General features: G+C 37.9%; 1 protein-coding gene across 14 annotated transcripts in view; it reads left to right on the forward strand.

The window, feature by feature from the left end:
* The window catches only part of GULP1 (GULP PTB domain containing engulfment adaptor 1), a 151,463-nt gene that overhangs the window by 68,163 nt on the left and 63,150 nt on the right, over positions 1-20,150 (forward strand). For 11 of the 14 annotated variants that reach the window (XM_066189540.1, XM_066189541.1, XM_066189549.1 and 8 more), the window contains 2 exons: positions 5,065-5,153; positions 17,640-17,701. In XM_066189540.1, the coding sequence (XP_066045637.1) occupies positions 5,126-5,153; positions 17,640-17,701 (90 nt within the window). In that variant the 5' untranslated portion in view covers positions 5,065-5,125. Of the gene's footprint in view, positions 1-3,795; positions 3,852-5,064; positions 5,154-17,639; positions 17,702-20,150 lie in introns of all 14 variants that reach the window. The other 3 variants (XM_066189543.1, XM_066189542.1, XM_066189546.1) reach the window with 2 other exon arrangements.

The raw sequence follows: 20,150 nt of genomic DNA on the forward strand, positions 1-20,150 counted from the left end.
GATGGTTTCAGGGGCTTGGGGAGGGCAGAGTGATCTCAGTCACACCACAGGAAGGTCTTTATCCTTCACATTGGGGTGTTCCTGCCCATTCCATTCACAAAAGGAAAATCAGTATGTTGGAAGGGGATCTCCTTTTCAGGGCTGTGGCTTCCAGCTCTTCTGGTTTTTGCCCAGATCATTTCTGTCTTCTCTTCACTCACACCAGGTGAGCCCCAGTGACACCTCTGGGCCTTTCACTCACACAGTGTCCTGGCTGCAGGCTCCAGGGCCAGCAGAGCTGTCTGGCCTCTATCCCATTGGGAATACTGTCATCTCAACAGCAGTGCCTGCGTTGGTGGTGGGAAGATGGGAATTTCAGATAGGAGACCAGCTCTTTACCACTTTGCCCTGCCCTATCTTCTGCGAAGTTGAAAAACTGCAAGAAGTAATTTTGTGTTTCTGCAGACTGATCTTCAGGAGGAAAGTATGGCTGCCACTTGGCTCTGGCTAATGAGGTTTTTTTTTAAATGTGGTGATGAATAAAACCTTAAAAGTAATGTTTTCCAATGACTGAATGTTTTGCTTTATACTCCATTTGTGCTTCTGTAAATTGTGAAGCACAACCATAGGCTAAGAACTTTGGTTAACAGAGAGATTTTCAATTTTGGTTAAGCCCATGGATCTGTGTCTTTTGCAGGTTTTTATAGTGCTAAATTCTATTTAAATGCTCTTGTGGTTTACTCTCCTACAGACTGTTCTATTATTGTTTATAAACATAAAGGGCTTATGTGTTTTCATAACCATGTTTGAAAGTGCTTGCTGCTTTCCTTGCATGACAATGCAAGTTTGGGTCTGCACCAAAATACGTTCATTGAGGTGTCATTTTTTAAATGATTTTACTGTTTCAGGGGAAAAAGGGATGTGGTAAGTTAGTGTTTTAGTTACCTTCAAACAAAAGGAAGGGAAAATGCCTCCTGATATTCAGATGTTAACTTGGGTTTGTGTATTACTTAATGCAGTCTTGTATTATCATATATTTTTTTTTTCTTTGTTGTGCCCCGTGTCATATTAGGGCAGTATTTTCGGGGAGTTTTGGTCTAAATCAGAAAATACTTACAAAGCTGTTATTATATTCCAGTTTCTCATCTTTCCTTCAGAAATAACTTTACAAGCTTAAGTTTCATTTCAAGTCAGTGAATCACACATTCCTGTGTGTTGTTGCCCTTTTGAAACAGGCTTTAAGACATTTTGTGCTTCATTCTTTAAGGAATGTTACCCAGTATGTTTTAAAGGCTGAGAGGGGGAAGAGGCTGAATCTTCATGTCTTCTGAAGCTAAATGTGCCTTTGTAGGGAAACAGTATGTGTGCGCAAGGGAAGAGACATATTGGACTTGTATTTTTTTATTACAGGGAGTGGATGGGTCCAAGTTGGACTTTTTAGGGAGGTTTTGTTGTAATTATTCGTGGAATGATAAAGAGGTATAAAATCCAAGATTCAGACCAGGTAATTGTTATAGTCCATTGGGACTGACTGGGGGGGAAACCCCAAGTAAGTCCTCAGGAATATTTCTAAGGGGAAATAAGAGACAAAGGAGATGAGTTACGTTCACGTCTTGTTTCTTTCCCTTCCTAAGTGTGTTCTCTTGGCTCGTCTGAGACAGCTCTAAATTTAGAAAGCACATCAAACCCCAGCATTCTGAAGGAGCCCGCAGGCGTGTGAAGGCGCCTGTGTGGAAGTGCAGTGTTGTTTCAGCAGGCAGGGAGGGCTGTGGCCGCCCTTGCTGGCAGCTGGAAGTCTGCCACTCCACTTCATTGTTCATTTGCTGCATCAGGCGGAGGAGACAGCCACCAACATAACTGTCAGTGTTAAAAGGGAATTACTCTGTAATCTCAGCTTTAAATCTTGCCACCCTTGCACTCCCCAGTCCAAATACCAGCCAACTCCATCGCCAGCAAGGCCATTTGTTTCATTGCACCCCTTGCCATTCTGCAGTTCCCTCCTTGCTGTGACAAGAGCTCACCATGCAAACCAAGGGGTTAATGACAGTGAAGACAAAAGGCGATGGTGTTTGCTTTCTCTGTGACTGCTTCAAGTTTGATGTGACAGCTTAAACACTCACGTGCCCCCAGGACATTTGCCCGTGTCAGTGTTCAGACTGTGGGTGTCATGTCTCCTGCTCAGGGAGTTCGTCTGTCATTGAAATATTTTAGTGTAATAAAATTATTTTCTAAGCTTTTCTTTTTTGTTTCTTTTACCTCTGTCCTGAAGGAAATAACCTGATATTACTCAGATTTTCCCTAGTTTGTACCTGTCAGAACTCTTCACATTTTTTCAGTTAACAGTTTTGTGAAATCCTGTGCAGGTTTTTTATTTCCCAGTAGGGTTTGGTTTCTGGACAAAGCTGAAGAAACTCTTTGGAGTAAGGTGGAGAAACATTTTTTAACTAGGTGTGTCTTCCTGAGTGATGAGTAATAGAATGGCTTGGTCCACATTCCTATTCCCTAGTGCCTCTGATACAACTGCTTTACCCTTGAAAGTCATGTGGTTTGTAGGGAGGACTCTCCCCTTGTGCACAGGGCTCCCTGCACCACAGTGGGGTTCTTTGACTTGCCTTCCTTTTGGCTCTCTACAAGTTTTTAACAGACTGGTCCGTTTCACTGGTTTTGTGTGCTGGGATTTGTCAGAAACTCAATTGTTTCTGCCGAAAAAAACCTGTCTACCTTCTATTACCAGAGAACAGCTTGCTTGCTCCTAAGAGTTTTATTCTTTGTCATTGGAATATTGTGAACAAAGATATATTGCAGGATATGTCTGAAGATGACTTTGCTTTTCTGATTGAAAACTTACCAGTGCTGCGTATGACAGTCTGATAACCACCCTTGTGCCCCAAGTCCCACTGAGGAGATTGAAATGAACCTTGTGGTGTTTGGCTTGGTCTTTTGTAAATAGCAAAATTTTATGGAGCATTTAATCATCTGCTTTTTCAGCGTCTGAGAGGTTGATGATGTTGCTCATGTCAGAGTTTGAGGGAATTGTAAATGAGGTTACATGTAGCTAATTCTCTTTCCCTCTTTAATAACATTTTCTGTGTGAAGTGGAAGTACGCTGATTAAGTGTTTTGATATTGTTGGTTGCCTAAACCACATCTGTGTTTTGTTCTACTGATGTTCTGTTGGAACTGAAATTATGAACATAGTTTTGGCAATACTGCCCATTTTTAGCTAAGTAGTCAGTAAAATTTGGCTTTTATTTGCAGAGGTTACTTCAATGGTAATATATCCTTGCTCATGAGGAAGAGATGTACACTTGGTTACGCTGTATTTTAAACAAAATACTTGCATGGTGATCTCTAGAAGTGTGGCCAGCCAGCTGCCCTGTGATGTGCCTGCAGAGTTTCTATTTAGAAGATGCTCTGTGCAGTAACCATTTCAAACATGTTCATTAACAGTCTTTTGGATGAGGACAGGAATACACAAAAAAAGGCATTCCAAAAAAGGACATGTTATGATCCCATCATGGAGGAGAGCTAAAGTGTTTGGTCTAGTGCTGAGCAAGACAACAGCCAGAGGTATCTTAGAGGGGAAAGGAAGTTTTCAACTCAAAACTGACTGTGATAATCCATGAGGGTGAATACCCTGAACAAACTTGTGCTACTACTTATATATCCTAAGCTCATCTACTAGGGCTCCTGTGTTCAACCTGTAAGCGAACACACAGTGATCTGGTACATGGACTTTAAAGAACAAATGGTTGGGTTTATATCCAGAGTGCTACGTGAGTTTAAGTAAACAGAGGTTGCTCCTTTATTCTCACAGGACTGTGTGGAGAAGTAGTTCTGCTGCATCAGTGATTAGTGGAAAATAATATTGAGGTTAGTGGAAAATGAAATTAACGTTTTGCTGTTTTGTTGATTTTTGGTTTTCTTTTTTTTTTTCCTAGCTGTAATCTTCCATGTGTTCCAATCTGAAAATTATCAAATATTTACATAGAAACTTGGATAAAATTGCTTTAATTGGTATTGAATTTACTTGAAAAAGAGGGGCAAGCACCATAAAAAGAATCCATGAGCTGCATAAAGTATCTTAAATGAATTTGTCATCTTAATGCTGACATGTGAAATACTGGCCTAAGTTTTGTTTTTATTCATAGTAGGAGTACTGTTCTAGTTGATTTTAAAAAATCATCTGATAACAAAGTATGTTGATTTTGGTTTTTTACCATCCCTTTTTTTTTTTCTTCTCCTTTAATTGGACTGCTTGGAGAGCAGAGAGAGAGAGAAAGGGTACTGGTGCAATTTTTGCTTGGAAGAACAGAATGAAAAGTAGTAATGGGAATTTCACGTGTTTGTAAAAGTGAAAGCTGTGTAGTGCAGAATAGGATGGTGTTGAATAGCTTTGGATGTAGTCGATTTTATTGTTTTTTTATGTTGGTAAGTTATAACATTAAAAATAGTATTGTGAATCAAAAATTAAACAAGAATTTAAGAGTGGATCCATGTTTTTAAGGGAAGAAAATACAGCAATTACTGTACAATCTGAGGAAAATGGAGCAAGGATGTAGCAGCACTGATAGAAGGCAGTTTCATCAATATTAAGTCCCTGAGTGAAGAAGAGTCTATATACTGTGATTATTTTTTTTCCCCCAGTGTCAAGCCCATGTGAAGACGAAAGCCTAGCTGGAAATAATCTGACAGCCTAAATGACACAAAACTGGGCAGTGCAAGTGTGAACTGAGTGTTTTTATGGAGTCTTGTAGTCAGCGTGCATTTTAAAGCTTTCTTTCCAACCTCTTTGTGTGTGGTATTTGTCTTCATGTATATGTATAATGCCACCTGCTCTGTGCCTCTGAAACCTTTAGGAGAGCAGCTTAAAGGAACCTTAAAGTGTCTTTCTGTATGAAGCACCACTGGGTGTTTTGAACATAGATCTTCTCAATGCTGAAATTTCTACCTCAGCAAAGCACATCCCCACTTGCTCAGAATTTATTTCAGAATTCTTAAGGTCTTGCAGTGTTTTTAATATGGAGATAAATAGAACTTCAACTTTAATAATGGAATTTTCTGTTTTCTTATGCGTGTTCTGCAGGTTAAAGTGGGTAGGAAAAAACCAAACCCAGAAGCATCATTGTCTGGGCAGATTTTTCAACATGAATCGTGCTTTTAGCAGGAAAAAAGGTAAGTAATTTAGCTTATCTTTCATGGAGACATAAATGCCCCATAAAAATTCTTCAGAATATTATGAATTATATAAGGAAAAACTTACTCATGGCACTGAATTATCTACATAAAAGTGAGCAGCCTTCCAGAAGATGTACAGAGCAAAGCATTCTTGATCGGTAGTTACAGAGCTTTTTGCATTCTAAGGCTGAAGATGAATTTTGTGTATTTTTTTTATTGCAGGATGTGTGCACACACACACACGTAAATACATAAAATACACATTCTGTTTTCTATTTTTGCCCGCACACACCAAAGGAGGTGCTGGAGGGTTTTAGAACTTCTAAGAGTCAGTGACTTTTCTTTATATATATGCATTGGATTCTTATTCATGGAGAAGCTATGTTTTCAAACTGTGTTTAATATACTTGAAATATTTCATGCAGCAGGATATTTTTAGCTGTAAGAAGCTATTCTGGATTTGTAGCAATCTGAAATGGCATGCTTTCCAAAAGGATATCAAAGCAGTAAATATTCAGAGTTATATATGTTGCTTCTCTGGCTTTCTTAGTCTCTTTTCATGGACTCTTTATGATTAAACGTAAGTCTTTAGAAGGAGCATTAGGGATGCAGCTTTTTTTACTGACAGCTTTGTTGCTATTTTCTCTGTTTTATTTTAAGGTAGAAAAAGACTCAGTAAGGTCTCATTTCTTTATTTTCCATGTTTTTTTCTAAAGGTCCCTTAAGTGTGGTACACACTGAGATGAAGCCCTTGCATTGATAAGTAGGTGTAACCTCAGGTGTAACCTGAGTGTAAATATTTTGTTTATATAACAAACATTCCTGCTTTGGTATCAATATAAAAGCTGGAAATAAAAGGAATCTGGGTACTTAGGCCAACGTGAAATGACAGCATCACTGCATCCTTGTGTGTCCAGGGCATTTGTTTGTTAAAGCCAGGTGAATCAAGGTGAGAGAAGCAGTCCAGAATATCAGCACGTGATCACTAAAGGAAGATACACTTCCAAAGGCTGCAAAATAGGATGAAAGATCTTTTAATACCCTGACAGCAGGAGGAAATAAGCTTAAACCCATAGGGTGTGCTCTTCTTAAGCACTGATGTATTTCCTTTTGTAGGTAATTGTAACAATCACTGTCAGCAGATCTGTACCTTCCTGGTGCTTGATAGGGTTGCCAGGCTTCTTCCAGATCATTTGAGAAACCATTTCATTATTCTTTAATTGTGGATTGATTTATCACAACTGAGAGAGAAACTTGGGGATTGTAGATGGTTTTGTCTAGGGTACCATGTAATTATTTTCCTTTTTTGTTTTTCCCTAATGACTTCTGATAAAGTTTGAAGCTCAGCCTGCCATGTTTGAGAAACAGACCCGTTGTGTTTTACTGGATATTTTCTCAGAGTTTTGACTTGGACCCAGAATGCTGAAATGCTCGGTCACTATTTCATATTGCCCATGGCAGTTTCTGCATCTTGCCTTTATCATCAGGCTGTGAAGTTGTGTCCTCAGTTTCATGGTGTCATTTGAGGGGTCTCAATTAACTTCTCTCTGTTTTCATTTCTTCATAAGAAAGTTCTTACTAAGTTCTTACCTAAATTTTTGGAATTTCATTGTATTCAAAGACATCTGCTTTGTTTTTCAGTTAATTTTGGGTGCAGTTTTCTTTATCCCAACAAGAAAAATGCATCATATAAAAGCTGTCAGGCACAATGAAATGTAATTAGTGTGGATTCCTAATAATGATTCAGAACCTGAGGAGACAGAGGAATTCAATGCTGTCATCCATTTATTTTACTCATAGTAACACTTGTGACATTTCCTTTCTCATGCCCTAGAAAAAAAAAAGTATCAGTTAAGCAATTGTCAAGGATAAGTGAAAATTACATATTTTTAATGCAAATTGCAGTTCAGAAGAACTCGGCTCTGTCAGTGTTCATGCATAATAACTGCATTTAAAAACAGTTTCAGTAGCTGAACTTCATTTATAGTATTTGATCCCCCCCCCAAGATCTCATAGATACAGTTTATTTCCATTTCTTGATGGATTATTTGGGGGTTTCTTCTGTCCACAAGCGTGTGGATAGTTTGAGGCATTAACTGTGTGACTGCTGTGGCTTCCCCAAGCAGTTCTTGCTAAACCCACACCAGTTTCCGGCTGGCTGTGCTGGTAGGGTTTGTGTGCATTACAGGTTTGCACCACTCTGTTAGCTTGAAGCTACAAAAACAAAGCCTTAAATCCGTAGGATTGTGAGGGGAATTCAAATAGATGTAGGTGATACTTTGATAATGGCCAGAGATTCTTTCTGAATTGGGCAGATCTACAGAATAAACGTTCCCTCATGTTCATTGTGATGATGAGTCGTTTAACAGGATGCACACAGAGAAGGCAGCTGCTTGTGCCATAGCTCCCATCTTTCTAAGCTGGCCACTAGAATGGCTGGGACTGTGCTGTTCCTGCTGGTGAGCTCTGTTCTCATGCCATCACCTGATTCAAGCAACAAAGTTTTTCTTCTATTTGTTCAGGAAATTATTTTATTTGCAGACATTGGCAGACAAAGAAAAGAAGCACTAAAAGCAAGATTTCTTTACTTTTTCCCTCCCTTTTTTCTTCTGTTGAGTGCTGGATAGCAACCTGTGCTTTCACAAAAGAATTGCCATGAAATGTGAGTTGCTAAGACAGAAAGTGTGCTCTTTTTAAAATTCATCCTGATACTTCACAGGCAAAAATTTCCTGTAGATGAGATGTGTGGCACGAGTGCTTATGGAGAGAATCTGTTATGGGAGCAGCAGCTTTGTCATAAATCAGGGCAGTGCTCTTGAGAGCACACATCTCCACTTCCAGGACTTCATTTTAAGGCACATTTTTTACTACAGGTATCATATCTGCAGCTAGTACTCAGTGTAAGTTTATTTTTGAGGGTGATGGTTTGGACTTGAAATAGGCACTTCAGCTGACAAGATGTGCTGAGTGCTCTGGCCTTAAAAAACTGGTACAGCCATTGCCTGTCTGACTGCTCAAGATTTAGTACAAACCAGAACTGGTGGGTTTGCTTTTATTTCAGTTGGAAGTATTTTCACTTGTCTGATAGTCATTCTGGTTGAAGCCTTAACTGATATGCTTATATCTGAAATTGAAAAGAATCAAGCTGTTTATCTTTCATCCTAATAGTGACGAGGAAAATTATAAGAAAATGTGAAGTTTAAACGAATTCAGCTTGTTTCAGAAAGTACTTACACAGGTAAAGTTAAATAAGTGGAATCTTGCAGCAGTCCAGGTTGTGATATCTGGTTTCTTCTGTCACCCATGAGCTTGTATAACAGGGAAACAAACCGTAGGCACTAATATTGGCAAAAAGGTTCATTTTGGGTTTCAAGCTGATATCAGCACTTGCTGTTTTAAGTTGCTTGTTGAAATATGGAAAAAACCCCCACACTGAAAGCAGTACAGCCTCTCTCCTGTCTCCAGTAGAGTTTGGTTGGACTAACAAATAGGTGTATCATGGAGAAAATTCTCAGTTGCAGAAATACTGTACGACTCTACAAACTGTACAAAAGCAAGCATTCTGTTTTCAACTCATTGATCAATGAGTGCAGTAAAAAGATACAGTGAAAAGATAATTGTGTTTTCTTTAAGGATCTCTTTCCTTCTCCCACCAAAACAAGTTGATGAACAATATGTATGTTATTGTTGTTTTGCTCTGACAAAACTTGTGAAAACGTTTGTGTATCTGTCACCCTATTGAAAGCTTGCTTTTCTATGTGATCCGGTTTAAGGGAAAGGGGTTTTGAAGAGTCCTCTTTACTTTTCATTTTAAATTTTTCCTTTAAAGTCACATGTGGTAGCATGCTCACTTTGAAATGTTGTGGTGCAAAAAGTCTGTAGTGCAGATGGAAGTCTGTTCAATTTGAAATATGTTTGCATCTTTATAAATTCAATCACTCTTTTAAGTAGCTTAGGGATATTAGTGCAATTCTCCTGTGAGAGTTCTCTCTAAATGCGATATTGTTATGTAAATTTTTCTCATTCTTACTATATTTGTATCTAAACTGAATTACTTACTTGTTCTTAATTTAGTCTGGATTTTGTGATGTGATTTATTTGCATAAACAAAAGAGAAAACATTAACTATGGAGGGGGTTTTTTTGCTTTTTTTTTTAGTGAATGGAGTTGCCTCGCATAAATGAATTTGGCACGTTTTACTGATCCTGCATCCTTCTATTAAAAGATGCAAGTGTAACTGGTGCATATAAATAGGCAAAAATAACTAGTATTTCCTGGCTTTTGCCTCATCAGAAATGTGAGAGAAAACTACTGTTCCTTCCAGACATGGAAATATTTCCTGAATAAGGAATGACTGAAATCCAAACCCTCTGCAGGCAGAAGAGTGAAGCTGTTTGAGTGACAACAGAACAGTGCTAAAGATGTAGATATATCTGTCTACTGAATGACAATGGCTGAAATGGGTGATGTTGTGCAGGATGTAGCAGTTGAATTTAGTGTTTTCTTTGTTGTGCCCCAATGGTCCTCCTTCATCCCGTAAAGAATGTCAGCCTTAGTTTTCTCATGACATAAAGTTCAATGTGTGTGGGAATCTAAATTTTCTGGGTTTTTCCCATATGATAGCAGCTAATTAGGTGGATAATTGCTGCCAGTTACCAGCTCCTGAGTTGTAGATGGTCCTTACAATGCTGAATGAAATATATCAAAATAATGACCTGTTTTAAATCATAAGTTTCAGCAATAACATTTCTGCGCAATGGCTTTTTATGAGACTTATTTATGAAAGTGTGGACAGGTGCATTTATTGGGCAGCAGCTAACAAATAAAAAACTGCAATCAAAGTTTATAGGATGTTCTTTTATGTGAGTGGACTGGCTATAATATGATCTTTATTTTTATTATAAACATATGATGCATTCCAGAGATGAAAGATATTTTGGTTTTTGTTTTCTTTTAATGGGAAGACAATAGGTGAAGGCCCAAAAGAGTGATGGGGATGAGTTTAGTCCTAAAGCAAATACTTTCCTTCTGTCGAGTCTATTTCACATCAGTGGTTTAAACAAATGGCCTGTTGTGTGCTGGACTTCTACACTAAGGGTAATGATAAAAAACCTAAAATATGATATACTCACAGATTTTTAAAAGAATGTAAGCAGCCACAGGCTACCCTATTGTGGTTTTCAGATATTCTTGTGGTGATTGCTCTTGTTCTTTCATAAAAGCATTCACCTTACAGGGGAGAGAGGGAAAAAAAAAACCTAAAACCAGCAACCCCACAAATGAAACCGAGGTCTAAATTTCCACTTCTGCCCCTACTGCAAAAAAAGCTGCTGCTTGATGTTTGTAGGATTTTCCTGAACATTTTTTTTTTCAGGAGTGAAGAGTGAGAGGGAAAAGAGGGTGCTTGTTTGGTATAACAAATATTTCTGTATTCAGCAGGGCTTGACACAGAAGTCATTTAATAGTTTTATAGCACCTCTACAAAGAAGTCATATGTATTCCAATTACTATTTCTTGTCTTTCTAAATGTGGGATCATGTTGAAAACCAATATTCACTGGCCACGTCCCTTATTTGAATTGATTTCTGACTGTTTTTTTTAACTTTTGTTTGTACTATTGTTCTCCTTTAGGCTGTGGCAGCACCCATTCAAGGAGACCTGCAGGGTTTCCACCTCCATTTGGCAAAGACCCAGTGGTCTTCTCTCGGTAGGACAGGGATATATATGCTCAGCCTGACACTTTGTGTGTGTTTGTAAACATTTGAATGCAACTGGACACATATTTATGGTAGTATATTCACATTCTGAAAGCAGAAGGGGCAGCTCTAATTGTTTAGGGAAAAAGAAGGTTACAGTGTGTCTTCAGGGGAGGCATACAGATGAGGAGTGTGCTTTGGAAACCTTCTCTGAAGGATTCTTGGCTCTGTGCAGCTGAGCCTGGTTTTTCTTTTCTTTCTGGTCCCATAAGAATAGGAGGATAATTTCCTGTTGCTTTTTTAGTCTGTGTTATCTTCAAAGAGGTATTGCAGAACTGATCTTATCTCTTGCTTGCTGTAAGCAATATTCTAGGCAGGTTAATAGTGATATTTACAACAATAACTATTTGTTACTTGTCCAAAACTTCAGGAGCTCCTTTCCAGAAGATGTGTGCTGCTGAGCCATAGGCAAAAATACTGGCTTAGCAATGGGAACAGCATGGAAGGAGTCTGAAGCTTTTTGGCTTCTACCCTATTAAAATTTACACAGCCACAGCTTAAATACTTGAGTTACACAGGTACACTGTGAGATAACTGGATGAGGATCTAGTTAAAGGCAAATAAATTAGGGATGGAACACCCAGACCTTGATGGGAATCATAATGCCTACTTGATTTCTTAAAAATTCATCTTATGAAGCTGTTGGAAAATTGCGAAGGACATCCAAAATAGATCACTCAGGAAAACACTGTTTTGTGGAATCAAATCCTTCTGGCACATAAAAGGATATACCTTAGGTACATAAGCAAGAGGAAGCTATAGATATGTATATTTTAGTTGCTGTCATTGGTTGCTCAAGCTCCTTTCTTCTCCTTCCAGTCTGAATTTTAAAGAAAGATCACTTAAACTTTTATATCACATAATTTCAGTGTTCTGGAATCAGAAAATTAAAGTTCTATTTTAATTGTATATTGAAATTGTCATTTATGCTCCTTCTCCTTTGTTTTGACCTATTTACATAATGTTCTTTAACAGAAGGAAATTCTTCTGAAGCTGCTTTCTAAACATTTTTTACAAGTTTAAGTGGTGCTCCTCCAAATTTATTTTTAGTAACACTGGAATAGTTCACTCAACTCTTTTTCTACAACAAGACTACAAAAGTGAAATGTGGAGTGGTTTGATCTCTACATATATCTTAGTGAAAACTTGCCAAAATGTGATCACTTAAATTATGTTATGACTGTAATCTCTTTCTTGACTTCAAATAGAAGTCTTTATCAAAGACAGTGGAGCTCTTGTTGTAAATAGAAGACATATGAGGTATGCGCTAAGTAGTTCAGATTTATTTTTCTTCTTTTTTTCCTCTTTGGTTTAGGAATATGAAAAGTTCTTAACATCAACAAATCAAAAGTGCAGAAGCTAAGATTTGCTCATCGCTGATCAGTTGCACTAACATTTTCATCCTATTTTCCTTTATTGTCAAAACTTACATATTAGCATCCACATCTCAAAAACATATAGTATGAAATGTGTAGGCTGTGCAGCAAATGTTACTGTTGAAGGAAATGCAAATACTAGGCTTATTTTCATTTTGTAACTATGCCAACCCAGCATTCTGTAACACCATTTTGCAATTATAGCAATCAGCTGTTTGAAACCATTTACAGGGTCCTAAATATTAGGGGAGAAGGACACAGGCAATGCATTCTGCCAAGCTCACTGTGTTCTAGGGAGATATGGCTCTTTTCTTGGCAAAGAATAAATGTGCATCCAAAGTATATCTTACGCTTGGGGGGAAAAAAAAGAAGGAAAAATTAACAAAATTAACTATTTTTGAGCTATGTGTATTGATGGGCATTTTTCTCTCTATGTTTCTAGGGAAGGCTTTGAGTCATAATTTCATTTGCTTAGTCATAGTAGCCTGTTAATAACTTTAATAAATAAATTACTGCTATCAGACACCCAGACTTTACTCAGTGATTGCTCCAGGAGGTGGGCTGGAACAAATGCTGCAGCTGAACAAGGCAATAAAATGGGTAGATTTGTTTGTTAGTAATATTTTGGTATTACATTTTGATGAAAACTCTGCTGCCAAGCATTAAAGCTCAGGCCTCAGCCTATCTGTTCATGTGTTTCCTGCAGTGAAGACAGATTCTAGACCAGCATAAGGGAGGCTTTGTGAGCACCTGCCTGTTTCTACTGCAGTCAGAATAAAGGAAATTATTTAACAGTGTGGCAGCTCTTTCATGTCCTGTTGTGAAAGTTTTCTTCCTTTACAGAAAAATAGATAATCTAGGAATAATGAAAGAGAGAGTACTTATGTACATCCACTAGAGCAAGTAAGCTGTTTGTTTCTGAGGCAGTAATACCTTGGATGTATTATGGATCTCCTAGGATATCTTCTTCAGGAGACTCTAATTAGGCTGCTTGTCACAAAAAATAATTTTTCTTCCCAAACTTTGTAAAACAGGAAGAAAAGACAGTTCCAAGGTTTCTTCTGTTAGCAATAAAAGCATCCATTGATGTGAAAATATGTTGATCCAGTAAAGAATAAAGGCTTTAGTTTCTGCCTTTTAGAAATTGCTATATTTTCTCTGTGGCACTAGAAAAGAAAAAGTTAAAATCAGAGTCTTTCTCTGTTCATCGTATTAAATGAATGGCCACTAGGTCTAATATGCTTTGATAAACACTTTGGAAACGTTAATTAATTAACGTTACTTAGTGTTAATGAATTAATAATGACAGTGAGGCTTAGGGAGGCAGTTAACTAAAGCTGCACTGCGAGTAAGCCATTCTACAATCTCTTTGGGCAGTAATATGCAGGGAAATTAATCTCACAGGGAGAACAATTTCTTGGCACTGCTAGCACTTTTGGATAAATGGTCAGCTGTGCTGTTATCTAACCTCATGTCATCCTCCCCTGGGTGCAGCACAGTTGTTCAGGGTCCTTGATGAAGTCCCCAAGTTGATTGTCTACAGTGTGTGATTTGTCAGCACGCATTTGTCCCTCTGTCCCTGCTCTGCTGAGGGCTCTGCCATGCCTCACACGCCGAACCCAGCTGCTTGGGACAGAGCAGCTAGTGTGAAATGCAGGATGGAAAGCAACATCCCCTTTTTAATAGGAAGGGACTGGCATGGCTCAGGTTGGTTAGAAAGGAGAGAAGGCTCCATTCTAAGCAGCATTAATCCTCTGCCCAGGCGAGTGCCCAGCTCCCACCTCCAGCCTTGCCACTCAGGCTGTCACACCCTTGGGTCTCCCAGTGTTACCTTGGTGCAGTTTTCCCTTAGCAGACTGGTGTGTGCTGGCAGGGAGCAAACCCTGACAAGTTCTCACCCAAGTGAAACTCCCTTAAAAACTGGCTAGGCTGCTGTGCTCTCTGTACCACACACTGAGCATGCCATGCACATGCTGAGGTGTTGTGGAGAGGCTCCACACAGGATTGCCAATCCTGCTTCATCAGGGCTGTGATTTACCCCTTGCCCTTGAAATCAGAGTGGCGACCCTTTTTCACACCTCTTGTTCCAGGCAATTCCAGTGAGTGTGGCAAAACCACCACATACTCAGACTTCCTTGGATTTCTCAAAGTACCTCAGTTAAGCATAGGTTTTATTGGACTGAATGGCTCAAAATCACGATGCTGAAAACCTCATCATTCTCAAAAAACAACTGAGCGCTTTTTAAAACTTTAATGCAAACTCTAAGGCAACGTGGATTAAGAACTTCAGACAAGATCTAAAATAAGTGTGGTTTTCACCCAGTATAACAGCATGAGTCCTTTCTATTACTGTTAATGTTAGATGCAGGTTGTCGAGTTTGGTTTTATCTGGGCTTTCAGTCCTTTTTTTTTAGGACCTACTGTTTTATTTAGCTGAGAAGTGTCTGGAACTCTTTTTGGTGTTACTAATAAAATAATAATATGAACTGTGATTTTCATTGTAGGGTTTCATATTTTGCTTGTTGCTTCAGAATGAATAATTCAGTTGTAAGCTGTGAAAACTCTTTAAAAATTAAATTAGGTGAGGAATCATGCAAACCACAAGCCGTATCTACATCAGATATTTGACCAATGCTTCTTTTATAGGTTTTCTTTTTTCATGTTTTTCTGGTTTATTGCATCCAAAATGTCTGAAATTTGGTCTTTCTCAACTGCTGTGAAATCAGACTAATTCTAAGCAGTGTTTGAAACAGCTGCTGAGGGTGGTGTAAGTCCAAAATAAGACCTTACAATTCAGGAGGAGATGCTGGTAACAAAACTACCCCATAAATAGCTTGCATGACTTTTTGCATGTCTTTGTTATCAGCCTGAGTTTTGCCTTGCATTGATTTAGTTTAGCATTAAGAGTTCCTTCCAAAGTACCAACACCCTGTAATTACTGCTCGCTTCTGAGAAATGGAATTCCGTTGTCAGTGGAAATCTTCGGTAGCTGTGTCACGGTGTCTGTGGATTTCCCTCTGAATGCTGGATTATTTTAACCAAGAAGTTAAAATTTCAGTAATGATTAATAAGTGAATGATTTTATTTTGAGCTGAGAACATCTGCCCACATTTCCTGATCTTCCTCACAATTAGGGGTACCAACAGTTATAGCAACACCTGCCTGGCAGTGTTATTCCTTGCTGGAATCTCTTTAACATTACTGTTGGAGGCTGGTAGGCAACTTGATGATTTCACAGAAACATTTTAAGTAAAGCTTTGTACATGATAATAAAATTGGAAAGATTACCTGTTGCTGAGTTTAAGACCAACTTTTCACACTTAACACCCAAACTAAATAACATTTTTTTCAGATTTGAATTTGCCCTGATGGGCTGAAGGGAGGAAGAAGTACCTGTCTAGCCACTTGTCTGCTTGTAAAATTGCTTTAGAAGCTGCAGCTGTGTCACTTGTTTGTGATGATACTAGACATAAAATAAGTGGAGAACTATTGTAATTTCCTCAAGAGGTTCAGTGCTCTATTTTTACTAGATTTTCCTTTATAAATGTATAGATATGACCGTATCCCTACGGAAGCTAGTAAAGGGTGATGTGAAGAAAATGGGTAAATTAACCCTCGGTGTTAGCAATGTGACTGCACCTGGAGAGGTTTAATTTGCCCTGTGCAGGTGTTTATGGAGCAGGGAGCAGTCCTGTCCCGAGTGCCAGCTCCCCCATGCCTGGCCTTGCCAGTGAGCCCATGTCCAGCTGCTTGGCTGGGCTTTGGGTTATCTCCTGGGCTGGCAGGCTTTGTTCTACCAGGCCTAACTCACAAATTCACTGGGATGGTTATTTTGCCCTTTCAGATAACATCAACCTTTGATATTATGTTGAAGTAGAGATGAGGTTTCAGGTGTTAAAATATTCTGGGAAATGATTTCTTGGTTCCAGCAGTCCAATCAAAAGCCACAGTTAAAAGGAAGAGCCACTTTAATCATCCTCCTGGGTGCTGCTGAATGGACAAATCATTCTTCCTTAATTAAGGAGTGATAATATCACTCTTCAGTAATGGAGCTGAGCATTACTGCCGTCTAGAATGAAATTTGCTTGGGGAAAAAAAAAAATTCTCCCAGCTTTGTAGTTCTGATCCTGTTACTGTGGTGACCGGTGAATATCTTGTTTAACCGTTTTCTTGCTTCTGCATAGTCTCGAATATTTAATTATTGCTTTAGTGTCAATCAGTGTCACAGCTTTTGCTCTTCAACAGCTTGAAGTGAACAGAATTTTATTGTTCTGAAGTGTAATTACCAAAAAAAGTTAGTAATTACTCTAACTGCAACTCCTCATAAAGACAAAGGGAATTGTGACTATCCCAGGGTAGAATTTTGCTTTAAGCTATTATTCTGTTACTTAACTCAATAAAGTTCCAGATTTGTGACTTTAATTCATTCTCATTTAAACCAGGATAGTCTCAAGTTACAAAATGCTATTAAACGTTCAATATATGTCATATAAAATATTAATTATAGTTACAAATTCTCCTGTATGTGTGGTAATGCAAATTAGTATTTTGGAACATTTTTGTTTTCTTAAACGCTCTCAAATGAGAAAACCTTGAAAATTTGTTTCTAAGATTGTAATAAAAAGAAGCTTTTCCTTAACATTTGGAACTCCATCTTAAATTGTGTAGAACATGCAAAAAGGCCATTAAAATAAGAGAAGATGTATTTGACAAATAGTTACAGAATTATGTCCATGCAGGAGGACAAGTAAGAGAATAACAGAACCTTGTAATGGAAAGTGAACATGCAAAATTGTTTAGCATATATATGGAAAAATTATAGGTGATCTGAACTTATAAATCAGCTAAAACTTACGAATCTGATGGACATCCATTTTCTTTTATCAAGATTAGGGCTTTCTTCTCTTAGTTGCAGCTTGGATAATTTTTTGTTTGTCCCTTTAATGTTACGATAATTCCTGAGAAAAAGCACATCATTAATCAAAAAAAGCATTGTTAGATGCACAAGATGCAGTCAGTGCTTTCAACAGCAGGATGCAGAAAATACTGATCTGAGGCAGAAACAGCAAACAACCTCAGAGCAATTGATACATTGGTGAGGAGGAGTTGTAGTTCTTATGGAAAACCAAGTTGGTTAAAACAGGAAGTGTGCCCAACAGAAAGAAGCAAGTTCTTTCTTCTGAGTGTTTGGGAAGGTGTGAGATAATTCCCTCCAGCCCCTCTTACTCAAAAAACTAGCTGACTGAAGTAGTTAGAGGATGATTGTTGAACTTTTCCACAGAGATACTATTATGCTTAAGTTAACAATTGAATAACCTATTCAGTGCTTCTTTTATTTTGCTTTTCTGTAGACAAAACATGGATGCACACTCCTGAAGCCTTATCAAAGCATTATATTCCCTATAATGCAAAGGTAAGAACATATGAAGTTATTTTCTCCTCATACCTTTAGAACACGGCACGTTCTATCTTGTTTTTAACTTGAAAACTGCAGGGACATAGATTTGCCAGATGAAATAATGAAGGAAAACTTAGTAAATGTCTGTTTTGCAAGTGAAAATGTCCTGGGTTTTAATGGGCAGTTGATTCTTGTTCTGAATTGTGGTTTACTAGAAAGCAAGCCAGTGTTCCTTTTCTGCTTATGTTCTTTTTAAATGATGGCAATTTTGAATGCAAAGGAATTTAACAATAAGCTGCATGCTTACAATATTAAAATAATTAACGGCACAAACTTCTTTTGAGCAATATCAAAGGCAACGAGTAACAACCCTCTCTGCTGGATATATTGAAATGTCAACACTCAGGAAATGTTGTAGAACAATAATGGCATTTTTGTACAGTAAATCCAGAGGCCTTACTTTTTTTTTCTTATCCCAATTACAGTGAAATAAGTTTACATGAGTAATGCTTTGATTTGTCTAATGAGATCCCTTGACAGGAAATGCATCTTACCTAAATACCTTAGAACCTAAAGGTTACTAAATACTTACCCAAAGGCCAGCTTAGAAGATAGTTTGCTAAAAGGAGGAGAGAATATGCAGCCATCAGCGTAACTCAGAGTCAACTGAGTAATCTGCAATTACTTGCTCAAACAGTGTAATTCAATAAAATTCTATTGTGGGCTGTTCTCTTATGATTGGTATTTCTTAATATAAAGCCTTTCTTAAAATAGTCAATAAAAAATCAGTGTGAAATTTTTTAGTATCAAAAATTTATATTTATTAATATATGTTTATTTATTTACATATAAGTATTTGCTTCGCAGGCCAGGACTCTAGGTTTCTACATGAGTATTTCCCTGCTTTTGTATTTGCAACGTTCTTTTGCTTAGCATTGCCACACAGTAAGCAAGTGTTTGTAGTGGAAAGTGGAGTCTCATTCTCACAGTTGCCAGGTTTTGAACGTGTTTTTTGTCCTGTTTGTTCTCCAGCTGAATTCTTGTCCAAAGGATGTATTACTATTTAACGGAATAGCTTTACCAGACACCTTGGCTTTATATTACACTTCTTGAGAGGGAGGATTACTTGCTGTGGTGACTGTGCTGTCTGTTTTGAGAGCAAGCTGAAGCCCTGAGTTTTTTTCAAAGAACTGAACAGTGTCTGTTCATTTCTGGTCTTTGAGAGAAAAAAAGAAACCTCCTTCATCTTTCATTGTCTTGCTTAAGAGCAGATCTGGTGAGTAGGTGTCAGTGCAGCTGTGCAGAAAAAGTATTAGAATAAAGATGATGGTGCTAAGAAGATGGTGGTAACTGTAGAAACAACAGCATCAGCAACTTCTGGAGCTGAGGGAAAGAATGGAGAATTCCAATCTAAAGGGAGTCTGCTCTCAGTCTGGTTAGGAAGACTCATGGTTCAAAATGTCTTTGCACTTATTTAGGCTGATACGTGCCTAAGTGTTCTCTCCAGTTCTGCTCCTGTTTGTTGTTTATTCCAGGGCCGCCTCCACCTTTGTGCCTCTAAAGTCTCAGAACACTTGAAGGAAACTGAAATTTTAATACCACATATGTTGGGTTTTAGTTTTGTTTTAATTTTTTTTTTTTAAAGAAAGTTAACCCATTTTTTCATTTGGATCTCAGTACAAAATTCTTATTTAGAACTATCAGTTATTTGATTCAAAGGAAGCAGAGAATTGCTCTGCTCTGTAGCTGGAGTGTAAAGGGTATGGGATTCTCTACAGTTTATTTATTGACACCTGGAATAAATTCACACAGCTTTTATGAAGTTAGCTGGCATATGCATGCATAACATTAATAAATTTAGATGATATTTCCACCTTAGTTCTTAAGTATCGTTCTCATTAAGTTTTGCAGTATTTTTCACTTTAAGAGAAAGGTATGTATCTATCAGTACCTTATTTGGGGTTTGCAGCATTTTGGTTTTTAAGTGAAATGTCTCACTGATTTCATAACTTGTCACTATATTGTGAAATAATGATTAAAAGCTTCAGAAAATCTTCATAACACAAGTTTGAACACGACTGATTGATTTTTGCCCAAATTGTTCCGCTTCCAATTCTCCACCATTCAGTTGGTGAATCTTCCATGTTTGTTGGGAAGAAAAGACAACACTTTATCTGATTTATTTCAAAAAGTGATCATGTGAGTGAAGAATGACATGCTCAGAAAATCAAATCAGTTTGATGGAAATACCATAGATGTTGTTTGTCCATGAGCAAGTGAGCTGTATTCTCACATAGTTTTTTCGGATGGAGATTACCGTGGGTGGAAAAGTGGTTTCTGTTCTTTATAAGACACAAAAATAATTTCTCTGACACTAATCTGAGATGATCAGAACACGGGGAGAGCTTACTGGGAAAGATGAGATTTTGTTGATTCCTAAGACAGCTTGTTGATAAAATGCAGT

The sequence above is a fragment of the Chamaea fasciata genome, unplaced genomic scaffold (assembly GCF_029207755.1).
Source record: "Chamaea fasciata isolate MVZ Bird 193981 ecotype frontalis unplaced genomic scaffold, bChaFas1.0.hap1 SCAF_8, whole genome shotgun sequence".
In the NCBI taxonomy this organism is placed as follows: domain Eukaryota; kingdom Metazoa; phylum Chordata; class Aves; order Passeriformes; family Sylviidae; genus Chamaea; species Chamaea fasciata.